At 41.5% G+C, this 23,400-nt stretch overlaps 1 protein-coding gene across 2 annotated transcripts in view; it reads right to left on the reverse strand.

Moving 5' to 3' along the window:
- Window positions 1–23,400, reverse strand: part of TRAFD1 (TRAF-type zinc finger domain containing 1) — a 30,081-nt gene that overhangs the window by 1,057 nt on the left and 5,624 nt on the right. The window contains exons 3-11 of one of the 2 annotated variants that reach the window (XM_059139632.1): window positions 17,555–17,690; window positions 17,390–17,443; window positions 13,977–14,382; window positions 12,707–12,913; window positions 4,276–4,352; window positions 2,740–2,970; window positions 1,380–1,500; window positions 389–728; window positions 65–137 (exon numbers count right to left, since the gene is read on the reverse strand). In XM_059139632.1, the coding sequence (XP_058995615.1) occupies window positions 65–137; window positions 389–728; window positions 1,380–1,500; window positions 2,740–2,970; window positions 4,276–4,352; window positions 12,707–12,913; window positions 13,977–14,382; window positions 17,390–17,443; window positions 17,555–17,690 (1,645 nt within the window). The remainder of the gene's footprint in view (window positions 1–64; window positions 138–388; window positions 729–1,379; window positions 1,501–2,739; window positions 2,971–4,275; window positions 4,353–12,706; window positions 12,914–13,976; window positions 14,383–17,389; window positions 17,444–17,554; window positions 17,691–23,400) is intronic. The other variant, XM_059139633.1, reaches the window with a different exon arrangement.

A 23,400-nucleotide genomic window follows, 5' to 3' on the forward strand; every position in this document is an offset into this window, starting at 1 on the left:
AACCATACCGGTCCCACCCATTTGGGAGTCCTCACTGAGCATCACTGACTGGATCCCCAATTACCTTTGCAGTTCTGTTTCGGTAGTTAGCAGCTGTGGTGGTGACCCGCGAGTTCCTGCCACCTTCACTCCTACCACTGAAAGAAAAGAATTGGAAACTAGTTTCTGAGATTATCGCTGAATGGAAGTCAGAAACTCAGAACAGAAACCACTGGAACCAGACAAAAGCAACTTTCCACCAGCAGACAAAACAAATGAACAATGAAAAACCCACAGAAAACAAAAGAACGCTTTGGAATCAGGTCACAATACACACAAAGTCCATTTTCCCACATAGTGTGCATTTTGAGCTACTCCCAAGCTCCACTCCTGGGCTACTGATTCTTACCTTAATCCATATCTCCCTGAAGGCCCACGAGAGAAGGTGGGTACAAGGTTTTCTGGGTAGAGATTTCGCACTGGGTGAATCACTGGAACATGTCCGCTGGCCATAGCTGCATTATGGCTGTTTCGATTGCGTGCCCGGCCATCCTGACTGTCTAAGTTGTTGAGCTTCAGTATTCGAGGAGGGCTAGGCTGGCACCCAGGTCTGGGGCCTGATGTAGATGTTGACAGTCGGTTATAAGTTGCTGTCATATTGTTAATGGGTCTATTGGGGGGAAGAGGGTAGGTGGGCCCTTTAGATGTTTCCTGCTTGATATCATCCATGTAACCAGAAGACAAGTCTCCTGAGAAGAGAAAAAAGCACTAGCTTTAGAGAAAAATCTGCTCTTGCTATTAGTGCTGGATCTGGGGCAGGAATAATAGGATTCAGGGTAAAAGACTGCCTTACTATTGAAACCCACATCTCCAGGACAAGGTTGGTAACACCTTGTCCAAACTTATTACCCGAGTCTTCAAATATAGTCTCCTAAGTACTGAACAACGATGTGCCAGCAAATCTCGAAAAATAATTTCTAATTGGCTTTGTAGTGGTTAGGTTTCAAAAACAGCTTACCTGCCTATTTGTGAGGCTTCTAAATAATATTACTAATAAATTTGAGTACCCTAAAACATAGTTCAACTAGAAGCAGGGACCCAGGACAGACATAATAAGGTCTGAAAATTATCTCCGAATTACGCACTGACTGCAAAGACAAGAGACCTGCAGCTGAATAAGCACGACAAGCATGTCTCATGGCTGTCCCCAAAGCCATTACCCTATAATACTCTCCAGACAGCTTAGTCTAACATGGGACCACAAGTGTCCCCAATGAGATCCTACTGTGCTTGGTAATTCAGAATTCAGGTAACCCCCAAGTTAGAGTAGCAGATGAGAAGTGGTAAGCAGGCCTGAGCCAGCAGCAGACCTGTGGCCTTGGCTCAGCCCTGGCTAATACCCTGGTGTCTGACACGCCTCTTGGGCAGCTCTGGCGAGGTCTCTGGAGGCTGGAAATCCTGTCTAGGAATCCCCTCTGTCACATGGTTGTTTGCTGTGGCTGGGCGTTGGTCACACTGGTCCTAACAAGAAAAACGAGAATTAGTTCCTGAGGATTGAGTTATTCCTATGAATAACTATGCAAGGGAGCAGCTGGAGGAAAGGAAGGAACAGCAGGCTGGGTAAACAGACCTTATGGGGAGAGGGAGGAGACAAACATGACTTTGACGACCACTGGTAGGAAGGGCCTGGGACTAAGACGAAACATATATGGAATGGCACAGTCATTCCTGTTAGTGCCTAAGCCACTGAAAGAAGCACTCTGACTGTGCCAGGAAGAAGGAAGGGCTGGTTAAGAACCCAGAAAAGGATGTCAATGCTTTAATGACAGCATTTGCATGGTTGCTAATTTCATAGTCTCCCCTCAGAGATAACAAGCAGCTACTTGTCTACCGCTTGATCCAAAAGCAGAATTCTTACGAAATGAAATGTGTGATGTTCTAGCAAGAAGTATATGGGATCAACTACAGAAAAGACTCTGAACATACCCTCAGTATTAGCTCCTCATAACAAACAAGACTAGGCAGAAAATTTATTTTTTTACCAACAGGTTGGAATCCTAGACTGCATAGCTAAAAAAGAACTTCAGACCATCTAATCTAACTCCTTCATTTATGGATATCCCCAGTGAGGGGACAAGACCTATCTGTAAAGGTAAAGCCAGAACCAGACTTCTAGGTATCCTGGAATGCAAGACTCAAATGCCACCAGAACAGGAATAACCTGCCTGGTCAAAAATATAATGTTTGTTAGTGACCTCAGGGAAACTCATCAAAATCCTTTTGGCATGGGGTATCTGGGTGGCTCAGTCAGTTAAGAGTCTAACTTTTGGTTTTGGCTCAGGTCATGATCTCAGGGTTGTGAGATCGAGCCCTAATTCAGGCTCCACGCTGAGGGTGGAGCCTGCTTAAGATTCTCTTTCGGCTCCTCCTCCCCTCCCCTCTCACACATGCTCTCCCACCCTCTAAAATGGTAAAAAAAAAAAAATAAAAACAAGTCCCTTTGCCAGGTCCTGGATGCCTGCTTAAATGGAGTCCTGGCTACTTGGTCCTCAGCTAATGACATTTCGTTGACTGAGGCAGAGAAAGCCTAAAAGCCTGAAGCAGTATACACCTCAGTCCACAAAACAGGGCATGGCTAGTAGCCAGGTCAAGTGTGCATGAAACTTAAAAGCTAAAGAAGCATTTTCAGTTCTGAAAGCCTTGGGTTCATTCAGAGGATCTGCATGGAATGAAGCAGACTGGTCCTCTGCGGACTCTTACCTGGTGATGGAAAAGCACCTCCTCCTCCAGCTGTACCCCACAGAATTCACATGGGATGATGATGCTGTCCTCCACAGGGGGTGAATTGCTCAGGCCCATCAAAGAGTCTAACTGGTTACTCGTAGCCTGCTGCAAAAACTTTTGGAAGATGACATCAGGGTCCTCCACCCCTTTGGGGGAAGTGCTGCCCACACTACGTGCAGGTAAGGCACAGGAAGGATTACAGCTTGTCTGTCAAAAAAAAAAAAAAAGTTAAAAAAAAAAAAAAAGGTAGGCGTTAAGGAAAACACTACATTCCCATTGTTTAAAAGTCACAAATGTTAATAATCCTTAATAATGGGGAGAGAGACTATAAAGGGTTAGGGCAAATAGAACACTCTACTTTTATTTTAAACACTGTTTTAAATTTTTTTTCCTGTGTTCATGTGATGATGATTTCTTTTTTTAAGGATTTTATTTTTAAGTAATCTCACCCAACATGGGGATGGAACTTAGAACCCTGAGATCAAGAGTCACAGGCTCTACCAACTAAGCCAGACAGAAGCCCCTGTGATTATTATTCTTAAATTGTGAAGATTCTAATTCTTCCCATAGCCACTAAGTAAAAGGAGGCTGTTATCCCTATTAATAGGTTTTCTTATGCTGTTCCAAAACCAAAAAAGTAGATATATTCAAATACTGTATTATTTCACTTAGGGGGGAATGTATGTCCCACCCAGAGCACAGGGATTATTTAATAGTTCTGGAAATGCCACAGGAGGCCAAACCAAACCAGAGAGCAACAGAGTTGAGGGGGAATAGTGGTTCCCTCCACCAGGTAATCCTCAAACACGAAGGCTATTCTCTTATCATTCCTAAATGCCTCGAGAATTTTCAATCATTCAAAAAGCACAGGACACCTTTCATATACCATGTACTGAGAGATTCAGTAGCTAGGAAAACAGAACCTTCTCAAGGAACTCAGCCTGGTGGTGCAGACCAACAGGGGAGACCACACCATGGAGTGATAGGCTAAAAGAAGTGGGCACAGGACTTTTGAGAAGGACACAAGTGGGACCTCTGACCTTGTCTTCAGAAGATCCCTTAGGATGGTTTCCTGAAAGTCATGTCAGAACCAAGTCTACAAGTAAGGGTCTGTGTTGTAGGGTGTTAAGGAAGCAGGGGTGGATGGCCACACATCTTGTAGGCAGAAAAAGTAAACTGCAAAAAAGATCCTTAACCTTTCCAGGGAACTGCAAGGACTTCAGTACATCTCCGATAAATCAAAATGGGGCATGACAGGACACCAGAATAAGCTGGTCGGTGGAGATGTACACTAGTCACCATAGTATGGGGAGAGCAAGGGGGCCTGCTGCAATGAACATTACTTTTTTACAAGACGGAACAAGGCTGAGTTCTCATACCCTTAGGTCACACATGGTAAGAAACACAGTTGCTACCTCCTGCCACAGGTGTATTAAAATAGTGGCTCAAAAACTCATGTGGCCTACAGCACCAACTAGTGCCTGCACACATTCCTCACATAATTAAACACACCTGATGGTCAATCAGCAGTTCCTCTGGGTAGAGCTCCTCACAAAATTCACAAGGCAACATGGTCTGGTCAGCTGCACCTAGGTATCAGACCATACAGTCAGACTCAATGAACAAAAACAAACTTGATTTCATCTTTTATCCCACTTGTAAGGTTTTATATGAAAGTCAGACTTCCTTTGACTTTTCTTAAATATAGCAACTTGTGGGACTGCAAATCCTCCCAAAGGAGCCTTCTAAGAGAAATGCTAAAGAAAACTTCCAGTATGAAAAAAGAAATTTACATGTCACCATTTCCTGAGCAAAGTAAAGTAGTAGCTTAACCCCTACCCTAATTAAGAATGTAAATGTTTACTAACCCCAGGCACTAATCTAAAAACTTCTGTACATTATTTCCATCCTCAGAGAAACTTATTAAGAGAACCTCCATTACCCTCATTTTATAGATCAAGAAGTTGAGGCTCACTTATGACTGGTAGGCAGATATCCTTAAAAACTATCCCAGTACAGGGGTGCCTGGGTGGCTCGGTGGGTTAAAGCCTCTGCCTTCGGCTCAGGTCATGATCCCAGGGTCCTGGGATTGAGCCCCGCATCGGACTCTCTGCTCAGCAGGGAGCCTGCTTCCTCCTCTCTCTCTGCCTGCCTCTCTGTCTACTTATAATCTCTGTCTGTCAAAATAAATAAATAAAATCTTTAAAAAAAAAAACAACAACAAAACCTCTCCCAGTACAAAATACCAAGAAAAACACAAAACAAAAGTAATATATGAGAGCAAATAAATTAAGAGTAGTTTTATTTTTTTTTTTTAAAGATTTTATTTATTTATTTGACAGAGAGAAATCACAAGTAGATGGAGAGGCAGGCAGAGAGAGAGAGGGAAGCAGGCTCTCTGCCGAGCAGAGAGCCCGATGGGGGACCCGATCCCAGGACCCGGAGATCATGACCTGGGCCGAAGGCAGCGGCTTAAACCACTGAGCCACCCAGGCGCCCCTAAGAGTAGTTTTAAATCCAGGATTCCCCAAAGAGCCGCCTCAGTAAGACTGCTAAACAACTGGAGGGTAAACAACGAGAAGAGTTAAGAAAACTCGCCCACCTAGGTCTTCACTCTGGGTAGGAGGAAAAAGTCGTTACCGTGGAAGAGTAGCTAGAGTTTGACCTTTACACGGGTTGAGTCTCGAACTTCCATTTTTACATAAGTTTAATTTTTTATATAAATTCATGTTTATAATTTTTAGAAGTCCAAGCCAACCAAAAATTCCATTTAAAAGTATCCAAGGGGCACCTGGGTGGTGCAGGGCAGTCTGTTGGGTGTCCGACTCTTGGTTTCAGCTCAGGTCGTACACGATCAGAGGGTTGCGAATGATCTCAGGATCGTGAAATGGAGCCCGTATCAAGCTCAGCACTCAGCCCAGTGTCTGCTTAAGATTCTTCCCTCTCTGGCCCCTCTGCCATATCCCTACCTGCCCCCACCAACCGGCTCGCTTAAATAAGTCTTTTAAAAACTAAGAAAATAAAATTATCCCAGTGACGAGTATCCCTACATACCTACCAGAAGCATATATAAATACTCTAAGGAACACATCAGAAGTTTAATGTTAAAACACACACAGAGCAGGCAGTAGGATTTGGGTGTCCGACTCTTGGTTTTGGCTCAGATCATGATCTCTTAGGTCATGAGATCAAGCCCTGCATTAGGCTCTCAGCTCAGCAAAGAGTCAGCTTGGGAGTCTCTCTTTCCCCACTCCTTTCAGCCCCTCCCCGCCACTTACATGCTCTCTAAAATAAGTGTTAAAAAAAATATTAAAACAGGGGGCACCTGAGTGGTTTAGTCGGATAAGCATCTGCCTTCAGCTCAGGTCATGATCTCAGGATTGTAGAATCGAGCCCTACATCAGGCTCCTTGATCAGCAGGGAGTCTGCTTCTCCCTCTGCCTCTCCCCCTCTTCCCTCCTTGTGCTCACAGGCACTTTCCCTCTCAAATAATAAAATCTTTAAGAAAAAAGTTGAAAACAAAATAAAACAACAAAAACCCACATATGCAGGAAGCAGCAAGCCACCATAACAGTCAGCAAAAACCAAACAGCAAAAAAGATTTTAGATATATTTCCTATACACTACAGAAAAATAAGTATATCTAAAATCTTTAAAGACCTGTTTAAAAAGGAATTGGAATATGACTACCCCAGATTTAAAAAAAAAAAAAAAAAAAAAAAAAAAAAAGGCCTTTTGTAAGATCAGGTCATGATCCCAGGGTCCTAGGATCAAGTCCCACCTTGGGCTCCTTGCTCAGCAGGGAGCCTGCTTCTCCCTCTGCCTGCTGCTCCCCCTGCTTGTGCATGCTGACAAATAAATAAAACCTTAAAAAAAAAAAAAAAAAAGATTTGAGAGAAGAGAGTGCACGTAAGCACATGAGCAGGGGCAGAGGGAGACACTCTTCAAGCAGCCTTCCTACTGAGCATGGAGCCCACACAGGGCTCAATTTCATGACCCATGAGATAGTGACCTAAACCAAAACCAACAGTCAGTCGCTCAACCAACTCAGCTACACAGGCGCTCCTATAAAGGATTATTTAAGGGGTGCCTGGGTAGCTTAGCTGGTTAAAGCATCTGCATTCAGCTCAGGTCATGATCTCAGGGTCTTGGGATCAAGCCCCAAATCGGGCTCCCTGCTCATTGAGGAGTCCACTTCTCCCTCTGCCCTCCCCCTACTCACGTTCTCTCTCTTTCAAATAAATAAATAAAATCTTGAAAAAAAAAAAAAAAAGGATTTAAAACATGATGCACACTGAGAAAAAAAAAACAATCAAATAGAACTACAATAAGTGAAAACTTATCACTGAAGTGAAAACCTCAATGGATATATTGAACAATAGATTAGAAAATGACAATTCAATTACCCAGAATTCACCCCAGAGGAAAAAGCAATGGAAAATATAAGAAACAGAGGATAAAGCAAACTCTAACACATATAGGAGAAGCCTGGGTGGCTGGCTCAGTTGTTTAGTGTTAGACTCTTGATTTTGGCTCAGGTCCTAATCTCAAGGTTATGAGATCAAGTCCTGCATCAGGCTCGGTGCTCACTGGGGAGTTTGAGATTCTCTGTCCCTCTACCCCTCTAGTCCCCCCCACCCCTACCACCAGTTGCACTTACACCCACTCACACTCTCTCAAATAAACAAACAAAATCTTTAAAAACAAAAAAACTACAAAGGATGCAAGACAGGGGCGCCTGAGTGGCTCAGTTGGTTAGGCATCTGCCTTCAGCTCAGGTCATGATCTCGGGGTCCTGGGCTCAATCCCTCCCCAGCAGGGAGTCAGCTGCTCTCTCTCCCTCTGCCCCTCCCTCCCTGTCCCCCCTCAACCAGCTCATTCTCTCTCAAATAATTTTTTTTTTTTAAAGACTTTATTTGACAGAGATCACAAACAAGTAGGCAGAGAGGCAAGCAGAGAGAGATGGGGAAGCAGGCTCCCTACCAAGCAGAGAGCCTGATTCGGGGCTTGATCCCAGGATCCTGGGACCATGACCCGAGCCGAAGGCAGAGGATTTAACCCACTGAGCCACCCAGGGGCCCCACAAATAAAAGCTTAAAGAAAAAATTAAAAAAGGAAAACAAGCAATAATCAAAGAAATAATGATGATGTTTTCGAAATAGACGAAAAATACTAAATTTACAAATCAGGAAAGCCAGAAAATCCCAAGAAATTTAAAGCCAGAGAAATCACAGGGAAACTGCAGAAGCTCAAAGACAAAAAGATCTTAAAATCAGCCAAAGGGAAAAGACAATGTACCTATAGAGAAATAATAACACTAACAGAGGACATCTCTATAGCCAAAAATCAGAGTAGCTTCAAAGAACGAAGACAAAATAATCGCCAATCTTGACCAGTGTGACACAGAAACTACCACATAAGAAAAAGTAAGATTTTCAGACTAAAATAGAGAATTTACAATCAACAGATACTTTCAACAGAACTTCCAAAGAATATACCTTAGGAAGAACTTTATCCTAGAAAGAAGTTCTGGGAAACAAGGAAGAATGGGGGAGCAAAGAAAACAGTAAACACCTAAAATAAATACAATGAGTATATAAACCAAGAAATACCTCTATCACAGTGCTAAAAAGAAAACAAGTGAGAACACTAACTTACCACATTAGTAGTTTTCAAGTCCTAAAGGAAAGATGCTAATTCTAAAGTTTGATTGGGTAAGTATGATAAGGTTAATTTTAGTCTTTGTTAAATTATACAAAGATGTTGAAATTTCTAGGGCAACCATCACAAGAACAGGGACAGAGAATTTAAATTCCAAACCAGTAGAGAGGAAAAATGGAATGAAACAAACAAATCAAACTTAATAAAACAATCCAAGGTATGATCAAGAAAGGAGAAAATAAAGGAAACTACACGGAACCCAGTCTTCACCAGTCACTACTATGCTACTGCAATTTTACTTTCTTTAGTATCATGAAAGTCAAGTCTGAAAGGGTGATAAGAAGACTCACATTAAAAGACTTTGGAAATGCTTTCTTTGGGGCTAGTGCATTTTCCAAAGGGAAAGAAGCAGGAACTATTAGGTAAAAAATAGATCCAAGGTAATAAAGGGGAGAATCCGCCTACCAACATTCCATAAAGGGTTACCAACCTAGACATAAAAGAATTCAAAGCCAAACATTACATTGACAAGCCTTGTTCTGCTCTCCAAAATGCAGGAAGTCTAATAAACCAGCTTTTAAACAATCTCATCATATTACATATTCACATCCTTTTCTGTCCAAAAAAATATAAGGCTACCTTATTACCTGCTGAAGTGGTAACATCTGGGGAGAACCAGGAGACTTATCAGTGGGTGAGGAAGAGACTTATGCTTTCTTTTACTCTTTTACAATCTTAATTTTTTATGATTTTTACCTTTTTCTTTAATAAATTTGGATATAACTTACATACCATATAATTCACCTATTTAATTTGTACACAATCATTTTTATTACAGATGCAAACTTTTTATTTTTTTTTTTAAGATTTAATTTATTTATTTGAGAGTGAGCAAAGAGAACACAAGCACCAGGAGCAGAAGAGGGCAACAGAGAAGCTGAGCAGGGAGCCTGGCACGGGGCTCAATCCCAGGATCCCGGGACCATGACCCAAGCCAAAGGCAGACACTTAACCCACTGAGCCACCCAGGGGCCCCGCAAATTGTTTATAAATATCCTCTACTCCGGGTGCCTGGGTGGCTCAATGGGTTAAGCCTCTGCCTTTGGCTCAGGTCATGATTAGGGTCCTGGGATCGAGCCCCAAATAGGGCTCTCTGCTCAGCAGGGGGCCTGTTTCCGCCCCCCCCCACATGCCTCTCTACCTACTTGTGATCTTTCTGTCAAATAGATAAATAAAATCTTAAAAAATAAATAAATAAATATCCTCTACTCAAAGGGATGGAAAGTACAGCTCAGGAAATATACATAGTAACATTGCAATACATTTATTATGGTAAGCATTTCATAATGTATATAATTGTTGCATCACTATGCTGTACACCTGAAACAAATTTAATATGTCAACTATACTTCAACTAAAAAACAAACAAACAAAAAAAAATACGGGACGCCTGGGTAGCTCAGTGAGTTAAGGCCCCTGCCTTCGGCTCAGATCGTGGTTCCTCAGTCCTGGTCACATGGTTCTGGGATCAAGCCCCATATCGGGCTCTCTGCTGAGCAGAGAGTCCGCTTCTCTCTCTCTCTGCCTGCCTCTCTGCCTACCTGTGATCTCTGTCTGTCAAATAAGTAAATAAATAATAAAAATTTAAAAATAAAAATAAAATTTTTTTTAAAACCCTCTACAAAACAAAAAGCATTTTCTTAAGAAAATATAGCCTAAAAGAGTTTTTTAAACCAATAGGGACATAATCCTCTCAGGAACCACAGACTAACTCTTTATTCAGTCTTTGAATTAACATGTTAACCAGCTACAGTCTAGAGTAGATTATAGGAACAAAACATTTGGAGCACCTGACTAGCTCAGCTGGTTAAGCAAACTGACTCTTGGTTTTGGCTCACATCATGATCTCAAGGTTGTGAGATTGAGTCCCTCATCCAGCTCTGTGCTAGGTGGGACCTGCTTAAGATTCTCTCCCTCTCCATCTGTCCCTCCCACACCACTCTCAAAAACAAAAACATTTTACATGTATACTTACTATTTTTCACATTAATATAACTTATAATTAAGAAAATACATTTTTAGGGGCGCCTGGGTGGCTCAGTGGGTTAAAGCCTCTGCCTTCTGCTCAGGTCATGATCCCAGGATCGTGGGATCAAGCCCCGCATCAGGCTCCCTGCTCAGCAGGGAGCCTGCTTCCCCCTCTGTCTCTGCCTGCCTCTCTGCCTACTTGTGACCTCTGTCTGTCAAATACATAAATAAAATCTTTATAAAAAATAAAATAAAATAAAAAGATTTTATTTATTTATTAGAGAGAGAGGAGAGAAAGGGAGCATGAGCTGGGGTGGGGGAGAGGCAGAGGGAGAAGCAGGCTCCCCACTGAGCAGGAGTAAGTCCTAATCCCAGGACCCTGAGATTATCACCTGAGCTGAAGGCAGACACTTAACCAACTGAGCCACCTAGGTGCCCTTCCAGCATTTTAAATATGCAGGACATGCATTGCTCAAATATACTGTTCTCCAAACAAGAGACTCAAAGGGGTGGTTCACCAAACGCAATCCAACTTCTATTTTTAAAAACCTAGTTTTAATCTAGGAGTCTGATAATACCAAAAAGATTTAAGTTGGTTTTTTTTCTTTAAGATTTTATTTATTTGACAGAGAAAGACAGCGAAAGAGGGAACACAAGCAGAGGGAGAACCAGGCTACCTGCCTAGCACAGAGCCCAATGCAGGGCTCGATCCACATGACCTGAGCCGAAGGCAGATGCTTAACAACTGGACCACCCTGGCGCCCCCCCCCCCTTTTTAATTTGGTTTTTAGTCATTTCTACACCCAACATGGGGCTCAAACTCATGACCCTGAGGTGAAAATTCAGAGACATGCAGCCAGCCAGGCTCTGCAGAATAGTTATTTAAATGAGACAGGGAGGGGAACAAAGTTCTTTATAGAATAAAGAATTCAGAACAAAGGATAAGAACAGAAAAATCACCAATGTACAATCACCAGTTATATCTGATTCAAGCAAGAAACATTAGTGAATACAAAAAACTGCTAAATAAAAAAGACTGTATGGGGGGGCGCCTGGGTGGCTCTGTGCATTAAGCCTCTGCCTTCGGCTCGGGTCATGGTCTCAGGGTCCTGGGATCGAGCCCCACGTTGGGCTTCCTGCTCAGCGGAGAGCCTGCTTCCCCCTCTCTCTCTGCCTGCCTCTAGGCTACTTGTGATCTCTGTCAAATGGATAAGTAAAATCTTAAAAAAAAAAAAAAATGTTGAAGATGGGAAGTGATCTTCGACAGCATTTAAAAAAAAAAAGAAAAAAAAAAGACTGTATGGGGCGCACCTGGGTGGCTCAGTAGGTTAAAGCCTCTGCCTTTGGCTCAGGTCATGATCTCAGGGTCCTGGAATGGAGTCCTGCATCGGGCTCTCAGCTCAGCAGGGAGCCTGCTTCCCCCTCTCTCTGCCTGCCTCTCTGCCTACTTGTGATCTCTCTCTGTCAAATAAATAAAATCTTTAAAAAAATAAAAATTAAAATAGACTGTAAATATCTCATTCCTCCACAATCTCAAAATACAACCTGAATCTAGGTATTATAAAGGGAAAAGCTAGCTAAGAGAGGTATCTAATAAATCTCATTTTAATGAATAGGATAAATTAACTTCTTAAGGACACATTACCAATGTAGGAATTCTGCCACAGCTATGTTACTTGAATCTAAACACGAGAAAACAGTCAGACAAATCTAAATTGAGAAAGAAATATTCTGCAAAACCACCATTCTGGACTCTTCAAAGTACCAATGTACAGAAAGGAAAAGAAAAGGGGGTTGGGGGAAGGGCCTAAACGAAATTAACCTAAAAAGAACACAGTGTAATCCCAGATTTTTAAAACAAATAAGTTCCAATGGATATTGTGTAGAAGTAGGGAACTTTTGTTAAATTTCCTGAGAGTAATATGGGTGTTTTATTTATGTATAATACCCTTGTTCTTAAGATACATGCTAAAGTACTTAGGGATAAAATGTTATGTCTGCAACTTATTCTCAAATAGTTCAGGGGTAGAAATAAAAATATATAAAATAAATGGAAAATACTAAAATTGGCAAATATAAACAAGGGGTATACAGACATTCACTCTACTAACATTTAAGAATAAAAAGTTGGGAAAAGCAAAACAAAAAAGGCAAATCTAATCTCATGAACAACTCTCGATTTTATATAAATTACATAGTGTAACAGTTAAAAAACCCGTAGAGACAGAAGCTAGTACAGAATAAACAAACCTACCCTTCATGTCATTGAGAGCACTGGAACCTTCAAGGGACTGGTCTGTACCACATACAGCCCTCCAGAAGTCCTGCTCTGCCACACTGCGGGCCTGCCCTTCATTTTGCAGACTTAGGGCCAACATGAAGTCCAAGTTTGCACTATCTTCACCACCCTCTTTTGGGGGCTGTCGGGTTCTATTCCTTTCCTGCCTTTCTTGTTCTTCCACTGGAAGAAAAAATAAATAAATAACCAGTACTCAAGATACATTAGAGGGGTGCCTGGGTGGCTCAGTCAGTTAAGCAACTGACTCTTGACTTCTGCTCAGATTCCAAACTCAGGGTCATGAGATCGAGCCCTGTGTCAAGCTCCATGCTCAACATGGAATCTGCTTGAAATTCTCTCTCACGGGGCGCCTGAGTGGTTCAGTGGGTTAAAGCCTCTGCCTTCAGCTCAGGTCATGATCTCAGGGTCCTGGGATCGAGCCCTGCATCGGGCTCTCGGCTCAGGAGGGGGCCTGCTTACTCCTCTCTGCGTACTTGTGATCTGTCAAATAAATAAAATCTTAAAAAAAAGAAAAAATTCTCTCTCACTCTCCCTCTGCCCGTCCCACTCATGCACACCCACACTTTAAATAAATCTTAAAAAAAAAAAAAATTAGAGATGCTGCTACCTCATGTCCATGCTTAGCAAATATTCAAGGTTTACAGGCATTGTGCAAGAACAAAAGAGGCTTGGTCCTCCTGTTCTCCTAGGACTCCAAACATCAAGTCTGTTGCAATAAAGGCTCCATTATTATTCTAATTATCTTATTAATAACCCAAATTATTGAGCTATAACTATGAGACAAGTACTGTGCTAAACATTTTTTATATTTCTGCACTATAGCAAAATAGCTTGAAGCATGAAGCCAGATTGCCTGAATTCAAGTCCCAGCTCTACCCCTTATCTAAGAATGCCTGTGAGAACTAAATCATTTAATACATATTAAGAACTTTACAAATGCCTGAAGCACATACTATATACTCAGTAAATACTAGCTATTAACAGGATGTCACTGTCATCATCATCAACACTAGCTATAATCCAGTGGTAATCCAATAGCAAAGAGGTTATTTCCAATCTATAGTTAGGTGTATTAGAAAGACTACCTAACTATAATCAGGTTTTATTACTTAAATCTATTTGCCCTCAAAAAAAAAAAAAAAAAATCTATTTGCCCTCAAAGCCCTGTTCCCATTTGTCCTGAGATTTTGTACCATTCCAGTTTTCTAATCCAAACACAACTCACACAGATTATTCTGAATTGGAAACTGGGCTGTCATGTTCCTTTGGTTGGAAGTTCTACTATGCAAAATGTCTGATTCAAAGGCTCTCAGAGGTCTTCGGGGTATCCTCATAGGGGGGTCCAGAGCCTCAATTTGCCTGAGGAGCTGGGATGCAATCCAGATGCCATCTTGACCCCAGGACTCATCATATGCATTAGGAGGCATGGCAACCTCATCTCTCTTTTCCTCCCCATCTCTTCCACAAACATCAGGATGAGTCTTCAGATCTTTCACCAGGACATTGCGCCCACAACTGCCACATAACTCCGTCCGGGCACCACAGTAATCTTCATGGTCCTTCAGTTTGAGAACAGAAAGTTCCAAATCACAATGCTGGCAAAGGGCAAGCCGTAGAGGACACTCGGTCTCCTGTAACACAGAATAATAAAGCAGTTAATATGCCGATCTAAAAGAGGCTATGTTTTAGTACAGGGAAAGGAAAGCCAAAAATATTTACTTCAGTATTCTCTTCCAAACCTAGCTTTGCCTGCCATGGTTTTCTATGCATTTAAGAGTCACGGCTTCGGGACGCCTGGGTAGCTCAGTGGGTTAAAGCCTATGCCTTCGGCTCAGGTCATGATCTCAGGGTCCTAGGATCAAGCCCCGAATCGGGCTCTCTGCTCAACAGGGAGCCTGCTCCCCCTACCCTCTCTCTGCCTGCCTTTCTGCCTACTTATGATCTCTGTCTGTCAAATAAATAAATAATCTTAAAAAAAAAGTCACAACTTCCCTCTGTTCCTGTCACCTGGTTCTACAAGAGGAAAGAAACTCTCAGAAGGAATCTACTCACTCAGCCACCCTATCATCATTTTGTGCACACATTACAAAGTAACCCAAGTAACCCAAAGCCAGCCAGCTCTTGGGCAAGAACAAACAGCAAAAGCACAGCAATTCAAGTACGTTTGTCAAAACTCCACTAGCCCAATTTCCCCTTACTACTCCAATCTGTCTTAAGTACCTGGTAATGAGGAACAGAGACTGTCCTTTATAAAGGACAGATATTTCTAATCTGCATATTTGTACAAAGCACTGGCTTTGAACTGACGAAATAAACCAGGAATTACCAACAAAGATGACCCCAAGAGTATAAATACTCAGCAGATGAAGGATAAAACTTTTATAAAACTGGGACACCTGGGTGGCTCAGTTGGTTAAGCATCTGCCTTTGGCTCAGGTCACGATCCCAGGGTCCTACAATCGAGTCCCGCATGGGGCTCCTTGCTCAACAGAGAGTCTGCTTCTCTCTCTGCCTGCCCCTCCTCTGAGAAACAAACAAAATCTTTAAAAAAAAATAAAAAAGGAAAGAAAAAATTTTGTATAAAACTTATTTTGGGGGCGCCTGGGTGGCTCAGTGGGTTAAAGCCTCTGCCTTCGGCTCGGGTCATGATCCCAGGGTCCTGGGATCAAGCCCCACGTCTGGCTCTCTGCTCCGAGAGGAGCCTGCTTCCTCCGCTCTCTCTGCCTGCCTCTCTGCCTACTTGTGATTTCTCTCTCTCTATCAAATAAATAAAATCTTTAAAAAACAACAACAACAACAACAACTTATTTTGAAATTGTAACTAAAACACCAAAGAATTAAAAAGATATAAAATCAGGGGCGCCTGGGTAGCTCAGTGAGTTAAGCCGCTGCCTTCGGCTCAGGTCGTGATCTCGGGGTCCTGGGATCGAGTCCCGCATCGGGCTCTCTGCTCACCGGGGAGCCTGCTTCCTCCTCTCTCTCTCTCTGCATGCCTCTCTGCCTACTTGTGATCTCTCTCTGTCAAATAAATAAATAAAATATTTTAAAAAAAAAAAGATATAAAATCATATGTTACTCTGATATACACATTCCAAACCTTGGAACGTCAACTCAGAACTTCAATGTAATATCACTTCAAAAGTTTAGATACTTTACAACCACTGTGCCAAAGAGCAAGAATTTCTTTTCATACAAATTAAACCCAAGTTCCATCCTAAAGGCTGCTTTAAACACTTCTAGCATAATTTGTGTATGCATGAACTATCTCTTGTAGAAAGCACAAAAAAATGATTAAAGAGGGCCTAGGTAAGAGGAATGGAAGAGACAATTTTTACATACCTGCTTTTGTGACTTTAAAATTATATACCAAGTGGCTATAATACTGATTCACAAAGATTTCATTAGAAAAATGCCACTGATTTAAAATTACTCAACAATCAAAAAAAAAAAAAAAAAGTACTCAGCCAAGAGTAAAATATTGCTGGCACATACCAGATAATGTAGTAAGTACTTTGTTAGCAACCCTAAAATGTGTTAATAACTAACCAGAGCACCAAATAAAGTATAAACTTTTTTTTTTAAGAGAATTTTTAAAAATTCTTTAGTTTCATCTCTGGTCTATAACTATTTTGGTCTAACTTGCAGGAACGTTAGGAACTACTTTGTACTTGTACCTTTATAATGACTGATATATTACCATGTTATCCCCAGAAAGAGCCAGAGTGAAGAGGATAGAAGACAGGAGAGCTAACTGGAGGTTGTTTTGTAGAGCAGGTAAATATTAGAACCAGAGTAATACTCATTATTGTTAATGTGACCTCAATCATAAACCCCACCCCTCGCTGGTGAGCCCTAGTACAACATAGGTCAAATGCTTAGAAAAACTAGGAAGAGTGCCGAAGTACTTATAAGATGTTTAATTCTGTGCTGTGGAGTTATGAATAGTTATTGTTTTCTTCTTCCATTTTCCGATTTTTCTACAATGGTTATGAATTACCTTTTTAAATTATAAATGGTCATTTTAGGTACACAGAATGATGTGTACTAATAAGTGCATACCTTGGTAAATTTTTACTTTATGTACACACACTATGTGACCAACTAAATAGGGGATCTTTTTAACTGGTGAATTCATATGCTCGTTCACAAAAACAACGTTCATTCAACTATGGCAAACAGTTTTATTTCAACTAGGGACCAACTAATACTATGTTCTATCTCATGAAATGCACTCTGAGGAATTGCTTTGGGTATAAGCAGCATGTTACCCAAGTGATCAAGAAGTCAAAAGGAAATTACAAGATGTTAGGAAGGCTCTGTACTAAAGTGGTTATACCACACTGGCAAGCCCAGGCTTGGTTTGGCACTCACTGAAGGTGCCAGCTAAACCCCAGCAGAAATGACAGACTCCGTTCCAAAGAGTAACGCTCTGAGACCTGAGCAAGGAGTGCAATAGTCACGTAGTTGAATCTGGCAGCACAAAGTCAAAGCCTTGAATATACTTTAAGAGACAGTATTTGTGGAGCTGGTAGAGAACCAAGACTCAATCAGACTGGTCTTCTGCTCTGCATTAGGTCAGTAATCTCAGTAATATTGGCCCCAGGTAACTCACGCTCTTCATGGTACAGGGAAACTAACCTCATGCTTCTTTAACTGCCTCTTCTCCAACTTCTTATTACATTTGCAGGTCACCTATGATAAGAAGGGACATCAGTAAATTGGCTTTGTGACAACATGAGCACTTGCTAAGGCAAAATAGCAAGTATAATAGAGTTATGAACATTTGAGTACTTGGTGGTTTACCTGACAATGTTCTGTCGCCATGTGACTCTCCATGTCAGATTTGGGAAATGGTTCCTTGCAGATAGGACACATACCAATGTTCCTTTGACAGTGGATCTCATGGATGGTAAAATTAAATACAGGAATTTCTTTTTTGCTATAGAAACAGAACAAAGGAAAAGGCAAGCATTACTGACTCATCTATGCACAGTGATATTACATGAAAATCTGCTTGTCAGATCTTTAGTCTTTGTTACTTCTCTTTAGTAAATCTAGTCTGTAAACTCTTATTATTACACCCCTGCTTTTCAAGGATTAACTTCCAAAGGTTTTGAGTCTTCGGTGCAACAATGAGTTATCAGTGCTATGTACTACTTCCACAAGCTCACCCTCACTTTCTAGATGTTAGAGCTAATCACAACCAGCAACATGAAGTCAGACGCCAAGAAATAAATCAGGCTTTTCTAAAACTATCCATGACCCAAAACACAATGATACACTACAGAATTGTAAAAACAACAACAACAACAACAACAAAAAACAGCCTACCAATTATTTTGACTCTGGATCTGAGGTAGGTTTAACCTCAATAGATTTTATTCCACTAAAAGTCAAACAAGCAGATGCCAGCATTGAGATAGTCAGTGGGGAACATGTCTCCCTTTATGTCCCACATGCCTTTCAAAGCAGGCTAGATACTAGTCAGGAACGTGCTCTGGTTCTGTTGGTATAACTTCACTGCAGAACTGTACAAAAATGAAGTCCTGAATCCCTTCCCCCAATCCTGTCTCTTCACTCACTCTCTACCATTCTCTTTAAGGAATCCAATTCAATTATCATCTCTAAGTTACAGAAAAGGGAGGAAAATGATAATCTTAAGTGAGAGAGAAAGATCATTTAAATTTAACAAGTGTTTTATGTACACTTCAACAAGAGAAATATTCAGTCTTTACTTTCAGTCATTTGGATATGATCACTAGAAAACTCCAATTTTAGTCTAGGTAAAGACTGCATTTAAAGACTGTCTGGGGGGGCACCTGGGTGACTCAGTGGTTTGAGGCCTCTGCCTTCGGCTCAGGTCATGATCCCGGGGTCCTGGGATCGAGCCCCGCATCGGGCTCTTTGCTCAGCAGGGAGCCTGCTTCCTCCTCTCTCTCTGCCTGCCTCTTTGCCTACTTGTGATCTCTGCCTGTCAAATAAATAAATAAAATCTTTTTTAAAATAAATAAATAAATAAATAAAAATAAAGACTGTCTGGGAGGCGCCTGGGTGGCTCAGTGGGTCAAGCCTCTGCCTTCAGCTCAGGTCATGATCTCAGGGTCCTGGGATTGAGTCCTGCATCAGGCTCTCTGCCCAGCAGGGAGCCTGCTTCCCCCTCCCTCTCTGCCTGCCTCTCTGCCTACTTGTGATCTCTTCTCTGTGTCAAGTAAATAAATAAAATCTTTAAAAAAAAAAAAAAAAAGACTGTCTAAGGTTACCTGCCTGGCTCAGTTGGTAAAGCATGCGATGCTTGAGCTCAGCTCCTGAGTTCAAGCCCCACATTGGGCATGGAGCCTAATTAATTAAAAGTAAAGAAAGAAAGAAAAATAAGGAATGTGTCTAGGGGTACCTGGCTGGCTCAGTCAGTACAGCTTTTGATTCTTGGTCCTGGGGTTTTGAGTTCAAGCCCCATGTTGGGTGTAGAGATTATTTAAAAAAAAAGATGAATGAATAAAGAAGATGTGGTCTATATACAATGGAATACTATTTAGCCATCAAAAATGAAATCTTGCCATTTGCAGTGATGTTGATGGAACTGAACGGTATTATGCTAAGCAAAATAAGACAATCAGGAAAGACAATTACCATATGATCTCACTCCTCTGTGGAATTTAAGAAACAAAACCAAAGATCATGGGGGAAGAGAGGGAAAATAAAACAAGACAAAATCAGAGAGGGAGACAAACCATAAGAGACTCTCAATCACAGGAAACAAACTGAGGGTTGCTGGAGGGGAGGGGCCTGGGGGTGAGGTGGGCATGAAGGAGGGCACATGATGTAATGAGCACTGGGTATTATATAAGACTGATGAATCACTGACCTCTACCTCAGAAACTAATAACATACTACATGTTAATTAGCCGAATTTAAATTAAAAATATAGAGTCTATAAGTATGTCACCTAGAATAAAATTTCAGAAAAATAAAATACTGAACAGAATAATACAGATAATAACACAATCTTTAAATATTTTATTTAGCCTACAAAGCTAAATACTATAGGAACTCTCTTCCACACTCAATTGTAGATAGCTTTTTTCTCTCTTAGAGCTTTCATCTTCATACCTAGTGTAAGAAACATTTCAAAGTAAGATGACTGATGTGCCTCCAGCTATGTCATACTCCAGTCTGAAAGACCAAGACACAAAATAAATGCAAATTTATTTCCACCCAACGGTGAAACTATCAAGGAAGCTCTTATGCAAAGAACAATTGTGAGATGGGAAGAAATCTCAACGAGATAAAGAGGGAAACTACCAATATCTTGAAAGATTTAACTCCCCTTATTTTTCCAAAATTCCTAGCTTTCTGAGGAAACCAATGGTTTTAAAGTAATTATTTTTTTTAAATGAAGGAAAAATATACAGAGGCTATAAATTATGATCTAAACCTAGTAAATTAACAAAAATTAAAATTAGTAAGTTCCACTGTTAAAGATGTTGTGAAACTAGTGTTCTATTATGTTACCAGTGGTACTGTAAACTGCTTAAAAATAGGCTGAAAATAGGGACGCCTGGGTGGCTCAGTTGGTTGGACGACTGCCTTCGGCTCAGGTCATGATCCTGGAGTCCCGGGATCGAGTCCCGCATCGGGCTCCCAGCTCCATGGGGAGTCTGCTTCTCTCTCTGACCTTCTCCTCATTCATGCTCTCTCTCACTGTCTCTCCCTCAAGTAAATAAATAAAATCTTTAAAAAAAAAAAAAAAAAAAAGGCTGAAAATCTGTTTCTAGGACTGATGAAGTTCCAGAACCTAAGTCAGATTTGGTGGGGTGAGGTTCAGAGCTGACGACTAAAGAAAGAATTCTTAAGACATCTTTGGTGCAAAATGGTGGTTTATTAAAGCACAGGGACAGGACCTGTGGGCAGGAAGAGCTGCTGCCCTGGGTTGTGAGGAGTGGCTGGTTATATACACAGGAGTTGGGTAGGTGAGGACAAAGGGCTGTTCAGAAGGGCTATTGGGGTAAAGAAGACTGTCAGGATATTGAAGGCCTGGTTACTATCAAGCCAAGGCCACTTTCCCTCTAATGAGGCACTAACATAAAGACAATTGGGAGTCTCCTGGTGGAATGTTACATTCCTGCTATCAAACGTCCTTGTTAGTGAAATTTAGGTTTTATTTTTTTTTAAAGATTTTATTTATTTATTTGACAGAGATCACAAGTAGGCAGAGTCAGGCAGAGAGAGAGGAGGAAGCAGGCTCCCCGCTGAGCAGAGAGCCCGATGCAGGACTCGATCCCAGGACCCTGAGATCATGACCTGAGCCGAAGGCAGCAGCCCAAACCACTGAGCCACCCAGGCGCCCCGAGATTTAGGTTTTAAAAGAAATTTAACTTTATTTACTTTTCCTTCTACCTCCGTCTCCTTCGGTTTTTTATGGAGGGGAGGGTGACGTTAGGGCTTGAGGAACTGAGTTCTGTATCTTTGGAAATTGGGCTATTTATAAGGCAACTTCTTTGTTGTAAATCTCGAGGACATTTGTAAACCAAGAGAGACTCCTGCCTTGCAGGACTGTGATCTCTGCAAGTTAACTATTTGTTCTTCTTTTAGGGCAGTCAGGGGTGCCTGTGGAATGTCACACATATTACCAAGGGGAGTGGGTGGAGAGGGGGTGCAAGGCACCAGCCCCTGCTCCATCCTCAGCCAGCCTCCTGCTCCCTCATCAGGACCATAATACAGTCTTTAACCAGGTAATCTCACTCTTGGAATTATGAAGACTTTCGTTAGGGTTGTAAAACAGTTTAAAAAAAATCATTAGGGACGCCTGGGTAGCTCAGTTGGTTAGGCCACTGCCTTCGGCTCGGGTCATGATCCTGGCATCCTGGGATCGAGTCCTGCATCGGGCTCCTTGCTCATCGGGGATCCTGCTTCTCTCTGCCTCTGCCTGCCACTCTGCCTGCTTGTGCTCTCTGACAAGTACAGAAATAAAATATTTTTTTAAAAAATCATTAAAAATGTTTAAAACAGGGCTCCTGGGTGGCTCAGTTGTTTAAGGGGCTGCCTTAGGCTCAGGTCATGATCCCACAGTCCTGAGATCAAGCCCTGCATCCGGCTCCCTGCTTCTCCCTCTCCCACTCCCTCTGTTTGTATTCCCTCTCTCACTGTCTGTCAAATAAATAAAATTTTTTAAAAAACAAAACTGTTTATTTTTTTTTAAGATTTTATTTATTTATTTGACAGACAGAGATCATAAGTACGCAGAGAGGCAGGCAGAGAGAGAGAGAGGAGGAAGCAGGCTCCCTGCTAGGCAGAGCCCAATGGGATCACGACCTGAGCCAAAGGCAGAGGCTTTAACCCACTGAGCCACCCAGGCGCCCCCAAAATAAAACCGTTTAATGAAGTGAGCAGCTACATGAAATGTACACCAACAAAATGAAAGCAGAGCTATATCATGACTGTAAAACATACATGCACAAATGCCACAAAAAATTAAACCTAATAATTACTGCTTAGGAAACGGAGATTCATAATTTTTACAATAATTTTCTTTCAACAGCAAAAATCAAGAAAATATGTCTACAGTTCTTATTTTACAGGGCTAGTAGGAAAACATATTGACACAGAACATTCTATATACCCAAGGCCACTAAAATTTTAGGATTTGACCAAAAAAATATTAAGGACCACATAATCATAACATAAAGCAACAAGAATCAAAAGCAGCTGTTAGGTAAGACCACACAGTAAATTTACTATGATACATTTTCACCACTTGGGAAACTTTGAAAGAAACCTTGTAAGAAAAACAGATTTGCAACAATTACATACATGAAACAATTGTCTGCTGGTTTTCTTTTTAAATTTAGCTCCCAAGATAGTCCCACCAAACATTCCAACCAGACAAAATACCAATATACTTACTTCCTATCATACAGATAAAATCAAGGTGTGTTTTTTTTTTTTTTAAAGATTTTATTTATTTGTTTGACAGATAGAGATCATAAGTAGGCAGAGAGGCAGGCAGAGAGAGAGAGAGAGGAGGAAGCAGGCTCTCCGCGGAGCAGACAGCCCGATGCGGGGCTGGATCCCAGGGTCCTGAGATCATGACCTGAGCCGAAGGCAGAGGCTTTAACCCACTGAGCCACCCAGGCGCCCCAAGGTGTTTTAAATGAGATGAGAACACAACTCTGTATCTAGATAAAACTGGGAAAAGCTCCAAGGAGGGCCTAGCAAGTTAAAGATGAAATTTCACCTTAGATAAAAATGACTGAAAGGCAAGCCAAGGCTTCCAGAAAATTCCCAGTAGCCTTCTAAATGCTAAGCAGAACAATCCAGAAATCAATTTAACTATTACATGCAAAAAAAAAAAGTCGAAGTTTTGGGGCTTTTTGTTTTTAGTAATCTCTGTAACCATCACGGGGCTTGAACTCATGATGCTGAGATCAAGTCGTGAGCTCTTCCAACTGAACCAGCCAGGCACCCTGCCTTTTTTTTTTTTTTTTTAAAGATTTTATTTATTTAACAGAGAGAAAGATCACAAGTAGGCAGGGAGGCAGGCAGAGAGGAGGTTGGGGAAGCAGGCTCCCTGCTGAGCAGAGAGCCAATTCAGATTCGGGGCTCGATCCTAGGACCCTGAGATCATGACCCTCATGACGCAAGCAGAAGGCAGA

This window comes from Mustela lutreola, chromosome 11 (assembly GCF_030435805.1).
Source record: "Mustela lutreola isolate mMusLut2 chromosome 11, mMusLut2.pri, whole genome shotgun sequence".
NCBI classification, from domain to species: domain Eukaryota; kingdom Metazoa; phylum Chordata; class Mammalia; order Carnivora; family Mustelidae; genus Mustela; species Mustela lutreola.